General features: G+C 47.8%; 1 protein-coding gene across 1 annotated transcript; it reads left to right on the top strand.

Annotated features, from left to right (window-relative positions):
* The first annotated feature begins 1,367 nt into the window (after positions 1-1,367).
* Positions 1,368-21,966, top strand: TNNC1 (troponin C1, slow skeletal and cardiac type). The gene is made up of 6 exons (XM_066594683.1): positions 1,368-1,491; positions 7,108-7,138; positions 9,104-9,250; positions 10,598-10,712; positions 21,522-21,658; positions 21,778-21,966. Exons 1-6 carry the CDS (start codon positions 1,468-1,470, stop codon positions 21,807-21,809), a joined length of 486 nt encoding a protein of 161 aa, XP_066450780.1. The 5' UTR covers positions 1,368-1,467; the 3' UTR covers positions 21,810-21,966.
* The last annotated feature ends 600 nt before the right edge of the window (positions 21,967-22,566 follow it).

The following is a 22,566-nucleotide window of genomic DNA, read 5'->3' as shown; positions in this document are numbered from 1 at the left end:
GACTGAAGGCGCCTTGACACTGGTGAGATAATCGGTCGATTTTCTTACAACGTGAGAGTGAGTGAAAACGCACGATTATGAAACCAATGAATTTTAATGGTTTCATTCTCATTTGTGATGTTTTCACTCCTGCGATGCTGCGTGAAAAATAAATCGCAGCATGTCCTATCTTTTTGCGATCTCTCCCATTATTGCCAATGGGGTCGGATGCAGCAGAGCTGGCCCCATTAAAAGCAACGGGGGGACATCGTGATCCCTTGCTGCAACTGTGACAGCTGCAGCAGGGGATTCCTTAAGTCAAATCCAGGGGTTAAACCTTGTTCTCAATGGGGCCGGCAACATGTCCTTATATTTTTGCGATATCGGCCATTGTTTCCAATGGGGCCAGCGGCAGCAGCGCCAGCCTCATTGAAAACAAAGGCAGAACATCGCGATTCTCAGCCATTGCTGTCACAGCATCACTAAACTCTGTGCCAGCAGCGGCACAGCAGTGGCCGAGGATCGCGATGTTCTCCCATTGCTTTCAATGGGGCGGACATTGAAAGCAACAGGATGAAGGGATTTTCTGCAGTGATGCAAGGCTATTTTCACATGAAAACGCCTCGCATTTGGGAGTTTCCCATGGATTGTGAGGGCGATATTGGGCTGTCAATCACAGCTGATGTCGCTCTCACCAGTGTGCAGGAGCCCTGAGATGTAACTGCATGCCAAGTTTTGTAGAAAAATGACAACTTCTTCTACATTTTTTGACAAGGAGTGCAAATACATCCATGTGAATGAGCTCTTAAGGGTGCATTTACACGGGCGAGAAAACCGTGCAAATTTTGTGCATTGCAAGATACACGAAAATATAATCTATTATTTGCATTGGGTATATTTATGTGGGCGCCTTTAATACACAAGTTCTGTCTGAGTTAGAGGTGGACAGAACTTGTATTGAATAGGTTAATTCACACATCCTGGTTTTCAGTGGACCAATAGTCTCGAGTTTCGAAAAACAATGCTGCATGTCTTATTTTTGTGCAATCGCATACCATGAAAAATCACAAAAACACATGAAAATCTTCTTAAAGCGCACAGAAAATGTTCAAAATCACACTTGATTGTGCAAATGCAGCCTTATATCACCTGCGCCATTTATGTACTATTTTGTCACTTTTCACATAGTTTTTCTTGTGCAAAATAAGCAAGAGAGAGAATCCCATCTGCTAACAGGGTGAGCCACCACAGCCGCCTGAACGAGGGAACAAATGCCCAGTGCCACTGAGGCCGCAGCGAGATAAGAATGAGCTGAGGACAATGCAGTGACAGGGTGGTCTGGGCTGAGTGTATAAATAGGGCCCTGATGTGTCCCAATAAGGGTGGGACCTGGAGCCTGAGCGCACCATCCACCCTCACATATAAGCTCTGCTCACATCTCAGGCTGCAACATTCATCTCTACTCCACTTCCTCCAATCTCCCTCACCATGGATGACATCTACAAAGCAGCAGTAAGTGACACCTGCAGGGTATGGGGGATTATAATGTAGTATAATATATAGCGGTGATGATGACATCAGAGAGTTAATATCATAATAAGAAGTTCTAAGGGAATTTCAATTCCTCGCCATTTTCAAGATCTCTGCTTGCTGCCAAAGAATCAGAACACTTTTGGTTACATTCACATTTAATTGCTGGTAAACCATGAGCGCTAGTGGCTCAGACTAGCGCTAGAGTAATAGCACCCTTATATCTCTCCCGGCTGAGTTTGTTACAATGTATCCACTTTAGACAATCTTCAGTGATGTAAGCATCCCGGATTCTGGACTGATACATTGTAACAAACTATCGGGAGAGGAAAGAGGTCTGATGTCTTTTCGCTACTTATTTTATGAGTGCGCGCAATTTCCTGACAATTGCCGGGTGGCAATTATTAATAGTGCTAATTGCCGGCTGGCATCTAAGCTTACAAGTGCTGCCCAGCAATTTCAGGAAACATGCAGCGCTGTGTAATAGTACCCTTCAGTTCAAAAGACTGTATCTAGACTGAATACATTGTAACAATCTCTCAGCTGTGAGAAGTATGAGGTCAGGACAGAGTTTCATCCTTTGCATGGAAGCAATGCTACAATTTACTGACAGTAAGCAGTGACCTTAAAAATGTTATAGAACTGACACATAAAGAGGAAACGTATTTGCACACTTGCACCACAATTCTGGTGAAAAAGTTGCAAGTCTTGGTGTATGTTGGAGAATTCATACATTTTCAATTTTACACTGCAATTGTGGGAGGGGCTTGGCCTCCAGCAGCCTTAGGGACTTTTTATGGGATGGAATTAGTCCGTGTGGACATTTCTGCGTCACAATATTAGCCCTATGAGGCTTGAATTCCGCACCTGTTAAAATGAACGTGTCGTTACTTCAAAACCGTAATATTAAATACTGCTGCGGAAAGAAGAATTGTTGATACGGATTTCTAACATACAGGAGACGTAATTCTGCAGCTAAAGTCTGCAGACCCCCCCCCCCTCCCCCATCACACACACACGCACACGGTTGCCCGCTCCGGATTCTGCAATTCAAATCCGCCCGTGTGCAGGTGGCCTTATAAATGGACTAGACAGTCTGCTAGAGATTATTATTGCCATTCATCAGACTTACCTCCTTGCTGTGGACCTCCAGGTGTGTCGCACACATTAGGGATGTGAACTGCGCTATTTTACTGCCAAATCGTTACAGTGTGAGACAATTATTGGGGGAACGTGTCCAGAGACGCCACAAACATACCAAACCAACTCATGACAAGTTGTGTCTCCATCTGTGTTTATCCTGAGGCTTTTCGTATCTAGATACTTGCGCAGCGTGCGCCTACATCTTCAGCCCCTATGATCCCTCACACTCCAGAGGATGGGTCTGGTCCGCAAAGGGCAAGTTGGATGTCTGACATCTCACACAAATGTTTCAGAAGACTTCAGCTACAGTCACATGGGCGAGAATCTCGAGCGTTGCAAGACGCGCAAAACTCACACTAAGATTAACTTAATTCTTTTGACGGAACGCATCGCCCATTGTTTTCAATGGGAACTTTAAGGACATCGCCTGCGCTCGCATGCCCAAATCAATAGGGAACACGTGTGGTCCTATGATGCGAGTGAAACGCGTGCCTAAGCGTCGCAGTTGTACAAAAGTGATGCAATGAATGAAACATGCACGTTGGCAAGCGTGGCATCGGGCCAAGTTTCTGCAGCAGAAGTAAAGACGTGCGGAATGCAAGCCCCATAGGGATAACATTGTGGCGCAGAAATATACATGCGGACTAATTCTGTCTCATGTGAAAGGTCCTTTCTCAAATGGGCGTACGTGTCCTGCGTATTACGCATGTATTTTTCATGTGCTTAAAATACGCAAACACCACATATACATATGTACTTGTGTATATGCTGCATATGTTAAGTCCGAATAGCCTATAAATCGGACATGCTGCGTTTTTTGTTTTTTTTATGCATGTAGGAAAAAATCGCAGGTCTGAGTGGCCAATAGAAATCAACGGGCTTTTTGCACCACATATCACGCTTGTGAAAAATAAGCATATAAGGGCGCCTTCAGAAGAGCGCACACTTCAGCGCAACGTATTTGCACTCTGAACAAGGTTGAAAGAAATCTCCCTGTAGAAGCAGTGAGGTAGCGTGTGACGGGTATCCTGAATATTTGGGGAGGTTCCTATTGTCGCACCTCAACCATAATCCAGCACTTCACTGAGAACAAGTGACCTAGATAGCCGAGGTGTGAGGTACGGAGCGCCCCACACTCCAAAGATGTCTCTACTGAATTCATAAACTGAAGATGGGTCTCATTAATCAAAGCTACCAGTAAGATGTCCTTGTTGCTCACAGCAACCAATCACAGCTCAGCTTTTATTTCTGAATTTGATGGGGTAAAATGAAAGCTGCGCTGTGATTGGTTGCTATGGGCAACAAGCACATCTTACTGTTAGACAGCTTGGATAAATGAGGTATATTAGAACAGTAAGACATCCTTGTTGCCCATAGCAACCAATTACAGCCAGCTTTCGTATTACCTCAGCAGTTTCAGAAATGAAAGCTGGACTCTGATAGGTTGCTGTGAGCAACAAGGCCATCTTGCTGTTAGACGGACTTGATAAATGAGGTCCAATAGTCCTCCTGTGTCAATGGCTCCTGACCGTAGATGGGGCCATATTCATCGTCGCACAGAAACGGCTGGACCCGAAGCTGTAGGCGAGGAGGAGAAACAGACACCGAAAATATTTGCTCACATTTTTGCCGTGAGGTCGTGTGAATCCCCTCACTATATATAGTAACCATATCGGGGACAATGGAGCTGCAGATTATCACCCACCTGTCTATTCTACAGCAAATCCCCAACACAATCAGCGCCTGAAATAAACCACACAGAGGATTATGGGAATTATTCCCACTGAGCGTTCACTTCCAAAAATGGAATATTCTACACTTCACTGTTAACCCTTGATTTACTGCAGTGAGAATGGACTTTTCAGATTCCCAAAATAACAAGTACATACACCAGAGTGGCGCTGATCTCGCTGAGCATACCGCCTATCATTACAGAGCAGCGGTGACATCACTGGGAATGACGCCTATCATTCACTAGAGATCAGCAATGACATCACTGAGAATGCTGCCTATCATTCACTAGAGATCAGCGGTGACATCACTGAGAATGCTGCCTATCATTCACTAGAGATCAGCAATGACATCACTGAGAATGACGCCTATCATTCACTAGAGATCAGGGGTGACATCACTGAGAATGACGCCTATCATTCACTAGAGATCAGCAGTGACATCACTGCCATATCCTAGTCTGTTAATCGTACAGGGGTCTCTGGCAGTACTGGGGGTCCTGACTACATAAGGTAATGCGCCCTCGGAGCTATATTTGGTGTCACTTGTAGCTCTGGCTGTGACTGAGGAGATAAAGGCTGTTGGGGCTGATGCCAGCGCTGGGAACAAAGTGCTTTATCTTGGTCTCCTCCGTCCTGCATCATGGAGTCAGAAATAGTCCTGAGCCGTGGGGATCATTTGATTGATCTTCTGACAAATTTAAATTCCTCACCATTTTCAAGATCTCTGCTTGCTGTTGCAGAATAGGGACCCTGGTTTACATCCAAAGGCTACAGTCCTGCGAACAGTGGAAGGTAGCTTTTACACAGGGCAATTATCTCCCAAATTTTCAGGGCAAACATCAAATTTGGGCAATGATTGTCCCATGTTGACGCGTCCTCCGACAGGGCACTGGGCAGGAACATGCTCACCGGTCGGAGTCACCTGAAGTAAAAAAAAAAACCGTGTAAACAGGAGCCATTCAATGTGACTCTTGTTTACTATGAATGGAGGCGGGCGGGAATGATTCCCAGCTGCTGCGCGTTCCAGTTGTCTCCTGTAAAGGTACCCTGGGGCCATTTTCACACGGGTGATAAAATCACGCAATATTTTTGCACACCGTGAAAGCGCAAAATTATGAAACCCATGCTTTCCAATGGTTTCATTCACTCCTGCGATGTTTCGAGATTTAGAAATCGCTGCCTGCCTATGTTTCTGCGATTTTTTTTTTTATTGCCCATATTTCCCTATGGGGCCTTCGTTTTATCGCAACACACAAACTTGTGATTTTTGTGCAAAGCGTTTTTAACATTAGAAACTCCAATTCTTGTCTACTGCATGAGAAAATCACGGGCAGCAGCGATGGGATGTTTTTCCAAGAAAAAGTATCACTGATGCTCAGATATCGCATGAGCACATATGCAATTATGCTGTAATTTTTCTCGAGGCGATATCGCGATCATTCGTATGAAACTACTCTTAAGCCTCATGCACACGGCGGAATTGATTCGTGGAATCTGCGATCGGCACCCGTGCATTAGATCCGCTGTACTAGTCGCACACATGCGGATTTGATTTGTGGATTCCACATGCAGAAAAGAAATCGCAGCACGCTTCATTTTACCACGGATGGGCTCCATTGATCTATATGGAAACAAGCGCAATTCAATTGCGGATGCGTTGTGGATTTGTAGGTAGATACCTCTCTGGTTGCTTGGAGACCAAGCAGGGAAGTTGGGAGGAGGGGGAAGGTAGTCACTTTGGGCTTGTGACATATATATATATATATATATATATATATATTTTTTAAATTATTCCCCCCACGCGAATAATCGTGCACTCGCTGGCAAGTATTTAAAAATTACTTCCGCACTGACTCGCAGGTCTTCCACGATGGAAATCCGCGTGCGGAATCCGCACGTGCCATATGCATGAGGCCTTAGGCCTCATGTCCACGGGGAAAATCCGGCCCGCTCCGGATTCTCCATGTAGAATCTGCAGCGGGTCCCTCCTGCCCCGCGGACATGAGCGCTGAAAATAGGAATTTAAAAGAATTTACCCATCCGGAGCGGGCCGGGAGGGTCTTCTCTTCCTCACGGCCGGATCTTCTTTTTCGGCCGGCGGATGAATTCGTCACGGCTGCGGCACGTCGCCGACGTGCCGGGCGCATGCGCCGGGCACATCCGCCGAGCCGAAGCAAGAAAGATGCGGCCGTGAGGAAGAGAAGACCTTCCCGGTCCGCTCCGGATGGGTAAATTCTTTTAAATTCCTATTTTAGGTCTCCCGCGGATCCGGACGGCTTCCATAGGCTTCAATAGAAGCCCGCGGGAGCCGTCCCCGCAGGAGACCCGCACGAAAATGGAGCATGGTGAAGATTTTTTCATGCTCCATTTTTTTTTAAATCACTTTTATTGACCATCCGCGGGTATTTATCTACCCGCGGGTGGTCAATGCATCCCTATGGGGTGCGGATCCACGCGCGGGAGAAGAGTTAAAATCCGCTGCGGATTTTAATTCTTCTTTTGCCCGTGGACATGAGGCCTAATTAGGGTTTGTTACAATGGGTGTCATACATGAAAACTGCGCTAATAAAAAAATTGGTGCAAATGGCAGCCTGTTTTTTTTCAGAGTATGAGATGTGATTGGCTGCTCTGTGTCCGCTGTTAGTTATAAGGAGACTAGAGCTATGTGATGGCGCAAAGAATTATCTCGTCTTTCTCTTATTTCTTGCTTTGTCTTTTTCAGGTTGAACAACTTACAGATGAACAAAAAAACGGTAAATGTTGTGAAAACAAACAAATGTTGAGGTGTTTTTCTTGTGCACTTTCTTCTGCTCCAGCAGACTAGGGGTGCTTTGACGCATGGTGGAAACATCTGCCGCAAAAAAAGTGTGTTCTATATGCAGATCTGCCACAGAATTAGTGCGCTTTCAGGTGAGAGGAATATTCTGCAAGATGCACTAATGGCTCAGTCAGACAGGCATTTTTTTTTTCCTCGCTGTTTGCATTGGCAAAAGTAGAATAGGGGTGAGGCTTAGCTCCACCCCGCCCCTCCCAATGCAAACAGCGGCAAGGGGCGAAGTTAATGCAGCTGCCGCCGCCAATGTGAAATCGCCCGACTGCTGCGGAGATAAGCACTTATGCATTGTAAACCAATGCATCAGATGAGCAGCGTATATCGGCCGTGGCGTGAAAACCTGGCTGATATATGCCCGTGTGAATAGGCCCTTAGGGTGGTTTCACACGGGCGATAAAATCAAATATATGAATGTATCTTAAGGTACATTCCACATGGCCGATCGCCGATTTTACCGTAAAAAAATCGCGTCTTTGACAATTTGGAGACATGGGAGATTTTAAAAAATATATATATATGCACATTGTAGAAAGATTGTGGCAACATCACATCGGTGAAAACATCACTACTGTGAAGGAAACCATTGAAAATCATTGGTTTTTTAAATTAATTCTGCGTTTTTACTTGCTCGCGCATTGTGCGATTTTATCGCCTGTGTGAAACCAGTAACATCCCTCCTATCCCCACCTATCTTGGATACAAGATGTGATACAGCCGGGCATGCAGGCTCTAGTGCCCTGTTGTACCGCCTCTAGCTTGGATACAAAATGTGATACAGGTGTGTGCGGAGGCTCTAGTTCCCTTTTGGGCCACCTCTAGCTTGGATACAATATGTGATACAGGCGGGCGTGGAGCATCTAGTAACTTGTTGTACCACCTCTAGCTTGGATACAAAATGTGATACGGGTGGGCATGAAGGCTCTAGTACTCTGTTGTACCACCTCTAGCTTGGATACAAGATGTGATACAGATGTGTGTGAAGGTTCTAGTACCCTGTTGCGCCACCTCTAGCTTGGATACTAGATGTTATACATGTGGGCATGGAGGCATACAGGTTCTGTATTGTATCCTGAGACATATCGCTCCACATTTCCTGTAACTGATAATGCCAATAATGCGCCCCTCTAAGACTCTGGTAACGGGGTGACATCTCTTCTCTGCATCGTAGAGGCGTCTAGTGGTCAACAAGCTCCACACAAGCGGAAGAAGAGGTCATTACACATAAGGAGCCTCCGAGAGCCTTTTATAGGCCAAGGGGGAAACCACTTTTAGGGTCTCAGGTGACAAGACCGTTCATCTAATCACCCCACAACTCTAGGAAAGCGACAACTTCTTCTAGGGAATGATTTTATTTATTTATTTACAATAAGTGTATGTGTATCCAGTCTAGGCAATCCTCTGAGAGGTGCACAAATCTGTCTCCTGATAGGCTGTTAGAATGTGTCAGTCTGGAGTCCAGAATGTTTGAGATAATGTTACAATTTAACAGCAAGCAGTGATCTTGGAAATGGTAAGGAGTTGAAACAAAATTACATTTTATTTAAAGGGTCATATAGTGCCCTTTAGATTTTATACATGTGTTACTGTTTACCTAACAGAAGTTGAAGTTACAGCTTCTTGTGAGTAGAGCTTCTGTGACCCTATGGTAACACTTCCTAGTTCTGTACTTGTAGTAATCAGTCTTTGTTTCCCCAAATAACATACTAAGCATGTCATATCTAGAGAGGGAGATAAGCGGCTGCCAGACACCTCTTAGGGAAAAGAGGAGTCCACAGAGTGCAATGGAATACACCATGAATGTCTAAGATTTAACCCTATAATTGCCTACTGATTCACAAAGTTGTCAGCTGATGAAAAGTGTTTGTTTTGTTTTTTGTCCCCCCAGAATTCAGAGCCGCTTTTGATATTTTTGTACAAGACGCAGAGGATGGGTGCATCAGTACAAAGGAGCTGGGTAAAGTGATGAGAATGCTGGGGCAGAACCCCACCCCTGAGGAGCTGCAAGAGATGATAGATGAGGTGGATGAGGATGGTGAGGTTTCTACTTGCTCCTTGCTTACTATTTCTGCTCTTACAGATAGAATTACCTTAGGCATTCCAGATCAAGTTTTATACCCCAGTCCAATCCAGAGCTGCAGTCATAATTCTGCCATATGAGTAGAATACAACACCCAACATGTAGCTCAGCACAGCAGAACATCGCCTGTGTAGACACTAAACCACAAGGGGTCAGCAGTGAGAGTCAAAGAGCTACAAGATCCTGGATCTCAGCTCAACCGTGGTGGAACGGTCCCAGTAAAATATTGATAAATTCAGGATAGCACAGTTGTGACTGCAGGTTTGAGTGTGAGTGGAGTATAATGATATTCTTATCCGTACAAGTGAAGCAAGTGTTCAGAATCCACAAATTTGCTTTCAAATGGGTTTTCTAAGGCCCATTTAGACACAAAAATTAATGCTCAAAATTCGCTCATAAGCCGTCTTTTGAGTGATAATCGTTGTGTCTAACTGCACTGACATCATGCAGTTTTCATTAAGCTGTCGCTCATCATTGTCTTTCAGCGTGCTGAAAGGCAACTATGAGCCTTATCAGGAATTCACAGCAGGATACAGCTGATACTATTGTTTCAGCGGTATCTTGCTCCCTGATGACAGGCTGGGTATGAAAAACAGAGCCATCCAGCTCTGTTCTCCATAACCCGCTCGGAGCGCTTAGCTGTATAACAGCTGGGTTCTCCGAGCAGAGAACAGCTGAATGCAGAAGACAAGCGGAGCTACCCCGCTTGTCTTCTGTATCCACCGCTCGCAGCGCTCTGCTGTATAACAGCTGAGCGCTGCGAGCGGGGAACAGCTGGATGCAGAAGACAAGTAGGGACAACTGGCTTGTTTTCTGCATCTTCCACTCGCAGCGCTCGGCTGTATTACAGCCGGGCACTCCGAGCGGGGAACAACTGGATGCAGAAGACAAGCATCGCCACTTGTCTTCTACATCCTCCACTCGGAGCGCAAGGTGATCGCTCAACGTTTGAGCGATCATCTTGCGCTGTAAATGACACAACAATTACTCAAAAGACATCTTTTGAGCGATAATCATTGTGTCTATATGGGCCTTAAGAAATAAAGGAATTCAATGTGTTTGGAGGATGGTCCTTAAAGTTTATTGGCAAAGGAGAATTCTGCTGCAGTTCCCTCCTTGCTAGCAATGCAGAACAGCAACCTCCAACTTATAACTCTCTATCTGCAGCAACACTGCAACTTTCAGCATACAGCTTGCCAGGGGGCATGCTGGGAGTTGTAGTGTTGTCTTACCTGGAGAGTTGCAGTTTGCAATCATTAGCTTGTCTATAATATTGCTCTCTGCCTGGGTTCCTCTCTACAGGAAGTGGCACGGTAGACTTCGATGAGTTCCTGGTCATGATGGTCCGATGTATGAAAGACGACAGTAAAGGAAAAACTGAGGAGGAGTTATCAGATCTTTTCCGCATGTTTGACAAGTAAGTGACGAAGGATGGTCATAGTAATGTATCCGACATCGCTGCAAAAAACGTGCTACCCTTCAAGTGATGAGGCTTTGCAACTTATATTATAGGTTGAAAGAAGTTTGCAGTAACTATCCCGAGTTACATCATGTCTTATGCTCTGGTCACATCCAGAGCAGCATTCACATTTCTTATGTTACAACACATGTTGTGATTGGATCATCAATCGTTAATAGAGATGAGCGAACGCGTTCGTCCGAGCTTGATATTCGTGCGAATATTAGGGTGTTCGGGATGTTCGTTATTCGTAACGAACACCATGCGGTGTTCTGGTTATTTTCACTTCCTTCCCTGAGACGTTAGCGCGCTTTTCTGGCCAATTGAAAGACAGGGAAGGCATTACAACTTCCCCCTGTGACGTTCAAGCCCTATACCACCCCCCTGCTGTGAGTGGCTGGGGAGATCAGGTGTCACCCGAACATAAAAGTCGGCCCCTCCCGCGGTTCGCCTCAGATGCGGTGTGAGTTAGATGAGGGACAGTGCTGTTTGTACCGGAGCTGCTGTAGGGAAAGAATTGGTAGTTAGTGTAGGCTTCAAGACCCCCCAAAGGTCCTTATTAGGGCCACTGATAGCTGTGTGTTGGCTGCTGTTAGCAGTGGCAAATTTTTTTTCCTCAAAATCGCCTCTGCAGACCGTTGCACCTGGCATTAGGGACAGAAGTGCTGCATAGGCAGGGAGAGTGTTAGGAGTGAGTGTAGCCTTCAAGAACCTCAACGGTCCTTTCTAGGGCCATATTTATCCGTGTGCAGTACTGTCCAGGCTGCTGTTAGCTGTGCTGCATTTTTTTTTGCTTCTCAAAATCGCCTCTGCAGAGCATTCCACCCTCCATTGATACTGCAGGGAAAGAATTGTATAGGCAGGGCCACAACACAGTTATTATTCATAGAATATACGCAGTGCTGCCTTTTGGTGGAAAAAAACTGAAAACAAATCTATTTGTCCAGCCTCTGTCCGTCCTAAGGGCGGTGGACACGTGTGAGCTGCTTGAACAACATTGCTAAATCAGACGCACCCAGCTACGCTTTACTGCTGGCTTCGCCATTTGCTTTCCTTAATTGGGAAAAAAATACCTGCTCTCCAAGAGTTATAATAACTCTGCTACCCTCACGTTCTGTGACACATAAGCAGGGACACAGCACAGTTATTAAACTTCTCATGTTCATTGAATATACGCAGTGCTGCCTTTTGGTGGAAAAAAACTGAAAACAAATCTATTTGTCCAGCCTCTGTCCGTCCTAAGGGCGGTGGACACGTGTGAGCTGCTTGAACAACATTGCTAAATCAGACGCACCCAGCTACGCTTTACTGCTGGCTTCGCCATTTGCTTTCCTTAATTGGGAAAAAAATACCTGCTCTCCAAGAGTTATAATAACTCTGCTACCCTCACGTTCTGTGACACATAAGCAGGGACACAGCACAGTTATTAAACTTCTCATGTTCATTGAATATACGCAGTGCTGCCTTTTGGTGGAAAAAAACTGAAAACAAATCTATTTGTCCAGCCTCTGTCCGTCCTAAGGGCGGTGGACACGTGTGAGCTGCTTGAACAACATTGCTAAATCAGACGCACCCAGCTACGCTTTACTGCTGGCTTCGCCATTTGCTTTCCTTAATTGGGAAAAAAATACCTGCTCTCCAAGAGTTATAATAACTCTGCTACCCTCACGTTCTGTGACACATAAGCAGGGACACAGCACAGTTATTAAACTTCTCATGTTCATTGAATATACGCAGTGCTGCCTTTTGGTGGAAAAAAACTGAAAACAAATCTATTTGTCCAGCCTCTGTCCGTCCTAAGGGCGGTGGACACGTGTGAGCTGCTTGAACAACATTGCTAAATCAGACGCACCCAGCTACGCTTTACTGCTGGCTTCGCCATTTGCTTTCCTTAATTGGGAAAAAAAATACCTGCTCTGCCAGAGTTATAATAACTCTGCTACCCTCACGTTCTGTGACACATAAGCAGGGACACAGCACAGTTATTAAACTTCTCATGTTCATTGAATATACGCAGTGCTGCCTTTTGGTGGAAAAAAACTGAAAACAAATCTATTTGTCCAGCCTCTGTCCGTCCTAAGGGCGGTGGACACGTGTGAGCTGCTTGAACAACATTGCTAAATCAGACGCACCCAGCTACGCTTTACTGCTGGCTTCGCCATTTGCTTTCCTTAATTGGGAAAAAAATACCTGCTCTCCAAGAGTTATAATAACTCTGCTACCCTCACGTTCTGTGACACATTAGCAGGGACACAGCACAGTTATTAAACTTAGATTATTCATTCACTAGAGGCAGTGGGGCCTTTCGTTTTCCAAAAAGGGAAAAAATTATATTTGGCCTGCAGTCTTGCGCCAATTTATTTCCTGCCTGTGAAATCAAATCACTGGTAATACAGCATGCTGAGGGGTAGGGGTAGGCCTAGAGGACGTGGACGCGGCCGAGGACGCGGAGGGCCAAGTCAGGGTGTGGGCACAGGCCGAGCTCCTGATCCCGGTGTGTCGCAGCCGACTGCTGCGCGATTAGGAGAGAGGCACGTTTCTGGCGTCCCCACATTCATCGCCCAATTAATGGGTCCACGCGGGAGACGGTTATTAGAAAATGAGCAGTGTGAGCAGGTCCTGTCCTGGATGGCAGAAAGTGCTTCGAGCAACCTATCGTCAACACGCAGTTCTGCGCCGTCCACTGCTGCAAATCCGAATCCTCTGTCTGCTGCTCCTCCTTCCTCCCAGCCTCCTCACTCCACTACAATGACACCTGCTCAGGAGCGGGAACACTCCCAGGAACTGTTCTCGGGCCCCTGCTTAGATTGGGCAGCAGCGGTTCCTCTCCCACCAGAGGAGTTTATCGTCACTGATGCCCAACCATTCGAAAGTTCCCGGGGTCCGAGGGAAGAGGCTGGGGACTTCCGCCAACTGTCTCAACAACTTTCTGTGGGTGAGGAGGACGATGACGATCAGACACAGTTGTCTTGCAGTGAGGTAGTAGTAAGGGCAGTAAGTCCAAGGGAGCAGCGCACAGAGGATTCGGAGGAAGAGCAGCAGGACGATGAGGTGACTGACCCCACCTGGTGTGCAACGCTTACTCAGGAGGACAGGTCTTCAGAGGGGGAGTCAAGGGCATCAGCAGGGCAGGTTGCAAGAGGCAGTGCGGTGGCCAGGGCCAAGGGTAGAGGCAGGGCCAGACCGAATAATCCACCAAGTGTTTCCCAAAGCGCCCCCTCGCGCCATGCCACCCTGCAGAGGCCGAGGTGCTCTAAGGTCTGGCAGTTTTTCACAGAGACGCCTGACGACCGACGAACAGTGGTGTGCAACCTTTGTTGCGCAAAGCTCAGCCGGGGAGCCAACACCAACAGCCTCACCACCACCACCATGCGCAGACATATGATGGCCAAGCACCCCACAAGGTGGGACGAAGGCCGTTCACCGCCTCCGGTTTGCACCCCTGCCTCTCCCCCTGTGCCCCAACCTGCCACTGAGATGCAACCCCCCTCTCAGGACACAGGCACTACCGCCTCATGGCCTGCACCCACACCCTCATCTCCGCTGTCCTCGGCCCCATCCAGCAGTGTAGTTCAGCGCACCGTTCAGCCGTCGCTTGCGCAAGTGTTCGAGCGCAAGCGCAAGTACGCCGCCACGCACCCGCACGCTCAAACGTTAACCGTCCGCATAGCAAAATTCATCAGCCTTGAGATGCTGCCGTATAGGGTTGTGGAAACTGAGTCCTTCAAAAGTATCATGGAGGCGGCGGCCCCACGCTACTCAGTTCCCAGTCGCCACTACTTTTCCCGATGTGCCGTCCCAGCCCTGCACGACCACGTCTCCCGCAACATTGTGCGCGCCCTCACCAACGCGGTTACTGCCACGGTCCACTTAACTACGGACACGTGGACAAGCACAGGCGGGCAGGGCCACTACATCTCCCTGACGGCACATTGGGTGAATTTAGTGGAGGCTGGGACAGAGTCAGAGCCTGGGACCACTGACGTCCTACCCACCCCCAGAATTGCGGGCCCCAGCTCGGTGCTGGTATCTGCGGAGGTGTATGCTTCCTCCACTAAAGCACCCTCCTCCTCCTCCTCCTCCTCCTCTGTCTCGCAATCAAGATGTGTTAGCAGCAGCATGTCGCCAGCAGTCGGTGTCGCGCGGTGTGGCAGCACAGCGGTGGGCAAGCGTCAGCAGGCCGTGCTGAAACTACTCAGCTTAGGCGATAAGAGGCACACGGCCCACGAACTGCTGCAGGGTCTGACAGAGCAGACCGACCGCTGGCTTGCGCCGCTGAGCCTCCAACCGGGCATGGTCGTGTGTGACAACGGGCGTAACCTGGTGGCGGCTCTGCAGCTTGGCAGCCTCACGCACGTGCCATGCCTGGCCCACGTCGTTAATTTGGTGGTTCAGCGGTTTCTGAAAAGCTACCCACGCTTGTCAGACCTGCTCGTAAAGGCGCGCCGGCTCTGCGCACATTTCCGCAAGTCCCACACGGACGCTGCCACCCTGCGCACCCTGCAACATCACTTTAAGCTGCCAGTGCACCGACTGCTGTGCGACGTGCCCACACGGTGGAACTCTACGCTCCACATGTTGGCCAGGCTCTATGAACAACGTAGAGCTATAGTCGAATACCAACTCCAACATGGGCGGCGCAGTGGGAGTCAGCCTCCTCAATTCCTTTCAGAAGAGTGGGCCTGGTTGGCAGACATCTGCCATGTCCTTGGTAATTTTGAGGAGTCTACCCAGGTGGTGAGCGGCGATGCTACAATCATTAGCGTCACCATTCCTCTGCTATGCATCTTGAGAAATTCCCTGCAAACCATAAAGGCAGCTGCTTTGCGCTCGGAAACGGGGGCGGGGGAAGACAGTATGCCGCTGGATAGTCAGGGCACCCTCCTGTCTATTTCTCAGCGCGTACAGGAGGAGGAGGAGGAGCATGAGGAGGATGAGGAGGAGGGGGAAGAGACAGCTTGGGCCGCTGCTGACGGTACACCGGCTGATTGCCTGTCATCCTTTCAGCGTGTATGGCCTGAGGAGGAGGAGGAGGAGGAGGAGGATCCTGAAAGTGATCTTCCTAGTGAAGACAGCCATGTGTTGCGTACAGGTACCCTGGCACACATGGCTGACTTCATGTTAGGATGCCTTTCTCGTGACCCTCGCGTTGCACGCATTCTGGCCACTACGGATTACTGGGTGTACACACTGCTCGATCCACGGTATAAGGAGAACCTGCCCACTCTGATTCCCGAAGAGGAAAGGGGTTCGAGAGTGTTGCTATACCACAGGACCCTTGCGGACAAGCTGATGGTAAAATTCCCAGCCGACAGCGCTAGTGGCAGAAGGCGCAGTACCGAGGGCAAGGTAGCAGGGGATGTGCGTAGATCGAGCAGCATGTACATCCCAGGCAGTGCAACAGTCTTTAAGGGCCTGGCCAGCTTTATGGCTCCCCACCAAGACTGTGTCACCGCTCCCCAGTCACGGCTGAGTCGGCGGGAGCACTGTAAAAGGATGGTGAGGGAGTACGTAGCGGATCGCACGACCATCCTTGGTGACGCCTCTGCCCCCTACAACTACTGGGTGTCGAAGCTGGACATGTGGCCTGAACTAGCGCTGTATGCCCTGGAGGTGCTTGCTTGTCCTGCGGCTAGCGTGTTGTCGGAGAGGGTGTTTAGTGCGGCTGGGGGAATCATCACAGATAAGCGTAGCCGCTTGTCAACCGACAGTGCCGACAGGCTAACACTCATCAAGATGAACAAAGGCTGGATTTCCCCAGACTTCTGTTCTCCACCAGCGGACAGCAGCGATACGTAAGCAATACGTAGGCTGCACCCGCGGATGGAAGCTACGTTCTCTCTCACCATCCAAAACGGGGACATTTCTGCTTCATCAATCTGTGTCTAATATTCCTCCTCCTCCTCCTCCTGCTCCTCCTCCTGAAACCTCACGTAATCACGCTGAACGGGCAATTTTTCTTAGGGCCACAAGGCTCACTCAAATAATTTTTCAGAACAATTTTTATAAGTTTCAATGCGCTTAAAAGCATTGGAACTTTAACTTGAACCAATTTTTCGTTACACTGGGCTGCCTCCAGGCCTAGTTACCACTTAAGCCACATTAACCAAAGCGATTAATGGGTTTCACCTGCCCTCTTGGCTGGCCATGGCCAATTTTTGGGATGTACATTAGTACTGTTGATACAGCAATTTTTGTGGGCCCTCGCCTACAGTGTAATCAAATTAATTTTTAGCCCACCTGCATTACAGCTGACGTTACCTCAGCTGTGTTGGGCAATGCAATGGGATATTTTTATGTACCGCCGGTGGGTTCCAGGGAGCCACCCATGCTGTAGGTGCACACTGAGTTTTTAATACATCTGTACACTTCTAAAGAACCCGTCTGACTGGGGCATGCAGTGTGGGCCGAAGCCCACCTGTATTACGCACGACATTACTACCTCAGCTGTGTTGGGCAATGCAATGGGATATTTCTATGTACCGCCGGTGGCTTCCTGGCACCCACCCAGGCAGTGGGTCCACAGGGAGTTTAACCTACATGTGTCCACTTGTAAAGAACCCCAGTCTGACTGGGGCATGCAGTGTGGGCCGAAACCCACCTGCATTAACCCTTTCCAGTCCACTGTGTGACCTGTGAAGACATTAGGGTTTAAGGCTGTACAGCTCCGTTGTTGGTAGACGTCCGTCGGGGTTCTCTTACTGTATATTGCCAGCCTCTCTGCTGTCGGAGCCTATCCTACGTGTCAGCTCATGCAGTACTGGCTTTAGCCAGCATATAGCGCCGTTGTATAACGGCAGAAAAAGAGTAAGCCCCCTAGGAAAACCATATACAAATTGGATTGGAAAGGGTTAAGCACAACATTACTACCTCAGCTGTGTTGGGCAATGCAATGGGATATTTCTATGTACCGCCGGTGGCTTCCTGGCACCCACCCATGCTGTAGGTGCACACGGAGTTTTTACTACATCTGTACACTTATAAAGAACCCCAGTCAGACTGGGGCATGCAGTGTGGGCCGAAGCCCACCTGCATTAAGCACGACATTACTACCTCAGCTGTGTTGGGCAATGCAATGGGATATTTCTGTGTACCGCCGGTGGGTTCCAGGGAGCCACCCATGCTGTGGGTCGACAGGGACTTCACAATAGGGAGTTGTACCTGCCTGTGTCTATGAATTAAAAAGCCCGGTCTGACTGGGGCATGCAGACACCTTGACAGAATGAATAGTGTGTGGCACATAGGTTCCCCATTGCTATGCCCACGTGTGCAGCTCCTGATGGCGGTGGCACAGGATTCTATTTCTCATTGCTTCTGTACAGCATTGTGGGCTATCGCTCCGCCACTTTTAAAGAGGGTCGCTGCCTAGCCGTGCCAACCTCTGCAGTGTGTGCCTGCGGTCCCTCGTCATGGCAGACGCAATTCTAAATAGACATGAGCGTGGTGTGGCATGAGGGCAGCTGAAGGCTGCCCAGGGACACTTTGGTGTGCGCTGTGGGGGGGGAGGGGGGGGCGGTTGGGCAGCATGTAACCCAGGAGAAGTGTCAGTGGAGTGTCATGCAGGCAGTGATTGTGCTTTGTTGGAGGTAGTGTGGTGCTTAGCAAAGGTATGCCATGCTAATGAGGGCTTTTCAGAAGTAAAAGTTGTTGGGAGGGGGGGGGGCCCACTCTTGCCGGTATTGTGGCTTAATAGTGGGACCTGTGAACTTGAGATGCAGCCCAACACGTAGCCCCTCGCCTGCCCTATCCGTCACTGTGTCATTCCCATCACTTTCCTGAATTGCCCAGATTTTCACACATGAAAACCTTAGCGAGCATCGGCGAAATACAAAAATGTTCTGGTCGCCCATTGACTTCAATGGGGTTCGTTGTTCGAAACGAACCCTCGAGCATCGCGGGAAGTTCGTTCCGAATAACGAACACCCGAACATTTTGGTGTTCGCTCATCTCTAATCGTTAACCCTTTGGTGACCAGCTTATTTTCTGCCTGAAGGACCAAGCAATTTTTATCATAGCATTGTAAGTAGAGATGAGCGAGCATACTTGCTAAGGACAAATACTCGAGCGAGTATTGTCCTTAGCGAGTACCTGCCTGCTCGTGAGAAAAGATTCGGGTGCCGAATCTTTTCTCGCGAGCGGGCAGGTACTCGCTAAGGACAATACTTGCTCGAGTATTTGTCCTCAGCGAGTATGCTCGCTCATCTCTAATTGTAAGGCCTCATGTCTCCCGGCACGCATGGATTCGCAGTGCAGAATCCCGCAGCGGATTCCAGCCATGTCTGCAGCCAGAAGGGCAAAAATGACATTTTCTCACCTGTCTGGATGCTGCATGGGTCTCCTCCGTCGCTTGATCTTCTTTCTTCTGCACAGCACATGCGTTTGGGCGTGCCGGCGGTGTGCCGCATGCATGCACCATACTTTAAAAAAAATGTCCTGCTTTCCCGCGGATCTGCAGCACGACCACAGTGTCAGCTGCGGCTGTGCCGTAGATCGGACACCTTCCATTAACTTCAATTGAAGCCGTTTGTGCCAGAAACCGCACAAAATGGAGCAGGTGGCATATTTTTTCCGCGCGTGCAACTCGCACTCCAGGAAAAATTACCTGCAAATGCCCAATAAATGTCCATGCGCATATTGAACTGCGGATCATCTGCGCGGATTCCACAATTCAATTATGTCCGTGGACCTGAGGCCTAAGAGCTACAACTTGTTGAAATAGCCATCCGTATGAGGGCTTATGTGTTTTCTGTACAGATAACATAACTTTCCTATCTCGATCAGCACGATTAATGAGGTACTAAGTTAATGGACATTTTATTTTTTTTACTATTTTTCCACAATAAAAATGAATTAGCTAAAGAAAATAATTGACTCTGCATCGCCACATTCTAAGGGCTTATTCACAGTAGCGTATATCGGCCGCTGTTTTCACGGTCGTCCGATATACGCTACCATCTGAGCTGTCTCCTCCTTACCGGCTCTCTGCCTCTCTCCTCCCCTCTGTCTTTTTGCAATAGGTAGGGGCGGAGCTAAACACCTCCACGCCCCTTGTCCACAGCCAGCAATGCTTGGGGCAGAGCTAAGCTCCGCCCCTGTCCTGCCTCCTCTCATTGCAAACAGCTGGTCGAGGAAAGAGGCAGAGAGCCTTAAAAACGGCGGCCGATACACGCTCCTGTGAATAAGCCCTAAGACCCAGAACATTTTTACTTTTCTAGCAACAGAGCTCCGTCAGAGCTTGTTTTTTTTCAGGAAGCATTGTAGTTTTTATTGGTACTATTTTGAAGTACATGTTACTTTTGGGCTGCTTTTCTATTACTTTTTTTGGAGGCGAATAAAAGGAAAATGGCAATTCTGGAATTACTACTTTACGGTTCTCGCCATACAAGATAAATAACAAAATATTTTCATTGTTTGGGCTGTTACAAATATGGTAATATGTATTACGTGTTGCAGGTCTTTACATTTTTTTCCCCTCCTTTCAATGAAACTTTTCTGAATTTGAAGATGTGATTGTTCGATTGCAAGGATAGTACACTGATTACTTCTGTAATGCATTCTACTAAGCCTATGATACTCTGCAGGAGGTGAGGCCTAATAGGATGAGTTGCATGGCAAACAGGAAGGTCTTTGTCAGGCTTCTGACTGCTATGGGAACCTATTGGTACCTTGCGATCACACTGTGCGGTGCCAGTGGGTAATAATGGCTAATGATTGTGGTATGTAAGTGGTTAAACTGCCAGGATTTGAGGATTTTCCATTCCTAGGGGTTAGAACAGGAGCCTGGCTGTCAGTAGTCAGCCAGGCCACCGCTTTAAAAAGATCTATGTGCAGGTTTTAAGCCCATTAATGGGGTCAGTAAAAAGGCGTATTGTGGTCACGTAGTTAAACTTCAGAGAAATCTGTGTCTGCATTTATTTTGTATGCTCCATTCACATCAAGAGCTGCATCCCAGCTCCTGTATTCTAGTCGCAGCTAGAGCTACATTCAGTTCTTGCATTCCAATCCCATCCAGAGCTGGAGTCAAAATTCAACTAGTTGATACAGGATGTGTGCCAGCATAGTGTAAAAGCCTGGTCAAGATCCCACAGGGCTGTGCACTCTGGTACATTGCAATACCAAATATACTGGCATGACATTGGACCAGCAAGGGGCAGTAAGGTTTTGCAAACTGTAACCTAGCAAGAAACCAGAAGAATGATGAATGCAGCTCTGGTTGTAACAGGAGCATAAAGGCCCATTTAGACACAACGATTATCACTCAAAATTCGCTCAAAAGCCATCTTTTTGAGCGTTGATCGTTGTGGGTAAATGTGCCCAAACCTTCAGTTTTCTGCCAAACGATGGATTTCAGTTCAGCATGAAATTTGTCACAGCTGATAAGACGGACCACATGCTGTGTTTTGCCCACGGAGCGCTCATAACAGCTGATTGCATTGTCTCAGCTGTAATCAGCACAGCAGAACAAAGAGAATGTATTCAGTGAACAGCAGGTGGTCCCAGCTCCCAATGGCTCACATGCTACTAATTAGTACTAAAAGGTATTAGTGCCAATTAGTAGTTTATGCAAAATGATCGCTCAAGAGCCATCTTTTGAGCGATCATCTTTGTGTCTAAATGGGCCTTAAGACATGATATCACAGAACAGTAAAGTATCTGCACTATTATATGTTAATAACAAGCCTGGGGCAGGTTGTTGGGCCTTTATTTCTGCAAGACGCGATGGGGAAAAGGAATGTGTCAGTATAACCAGATCTTCACTCTCTGCAGAAATGCTGATGGATACATTGATCTCGACGAGCTGAAAATCATGCTGCAAGCGACCGGTGAAACCATAACCGAGGACGACATTGAGGAACTGATGAGAGATGGGGACAAAAATAACGACGGCAGAATTGATTACGACGGTGAGATCCTTACTGACTACATATCGTAGATCTCAGAATTCCAACATGATGGACCAACCATCACCGAGCGATCTGCATGTACTTGGGTGGAATCACATTTTTCCTCTTTCTCTCAACAGAATTTTTAGAATTCATGAAAGGCGTTGAATAAATCCAAACCAGACATCCAGAGACTCCCCAAAGAGACTGCAACTGATTCAGTATTACAACTGCTGACGCCATGTCATCTGACCTATTATATACTGCCTGATGTGAGATATAGACTGCAATAAAGCAAACAAGTGGCCAATGAAAAATCCTTCTCTATGCGACAGTAGCCGATGTGTCCGTTATATTGTGTGCATATCCTATCAACTGAAGAGTCAGGACCATTGCAGCATCACTACATATCATATAATTATAATTTATTTATTTTTGGTGATATCTGCTATTATTCAGTATGGCCCACAAAAATAAAAAATCTCATTGCACACAGATGCAAGGGCAATACATTTTCGTCTCCACGACAGCACCCCTGAGATCACCTCCTCCTGATAGGGCAGGAACACACAGAGAGGTTTAAAAGCTCCCCCCTCTCCCACCTTCGGCCTCCTGTCCATGGGCGAATTTTCACTGCGTTCCCTGTCGTAATAATCTGGCTGCGGGGAACACAGTGAATGCTTTCCATAGACTTACTATGGAAAGCGCAGCAGCCCTGTCCACGAGCAAAGAATCATAGTGATTCTCCGCTCACGGGATTTAAATGACAGCATGCTGTGAATTGCTGCGATTCTCCTCCGTTAGGCTCACCGCGGAGAGCCATCAGCTCTCCCCTGCTCCCCAGCAGTGACTCCCGCTGTGGAGATCTGCCGCAGGATCTCGCTACGGCCGTGGGCAGGACGCCCTTCCTCAGTGTTTTCCTGTCCTGC

This window comes from Eleutherodactylus coqui, chromosome 3, assembly GCF_035609145.1.
Source record: "Eleutherodactylus coqui strain aEleCoq1 chromosome 3, aEleCoq1.hap1, whole genome shotgun sequence".
Classification (NCBI taxonomy): Eukaryota; Metazoa; Chordata; class Amphibia; order Anura; family Eleutherodactylidae; genus Eleutherodactylus; species Eleutherodactylus coqui.
The sequence above is the reverse complement of the archived record's forward strand: the minus strand, read 5'-3'. Positions and strand labels throughout refer to the sequence as shown.

Bases quoted from the DNA above. Each gene is read 5' to 3' on its own strand.
- TNNC1 (XM_066594683.1), top strand. From the start codon at position 1,468: ATGGATGACATCTACAAAGCAGCA. The intron at 1,492-7,107 runs GTAAGTGACACC...TGTCTTTTTCAG, and splicing joins ATGACATCTACAAAGCAGCA to GTTGAACAACTTACAGATGA. The intron at 7,139-9,103 runs GTAAATGTTGTG...TTGTCCCCCCAG, and splicing joins TACAGATGAACAAAAAAACG to AATTCAGAGCCGCTTTTGAT.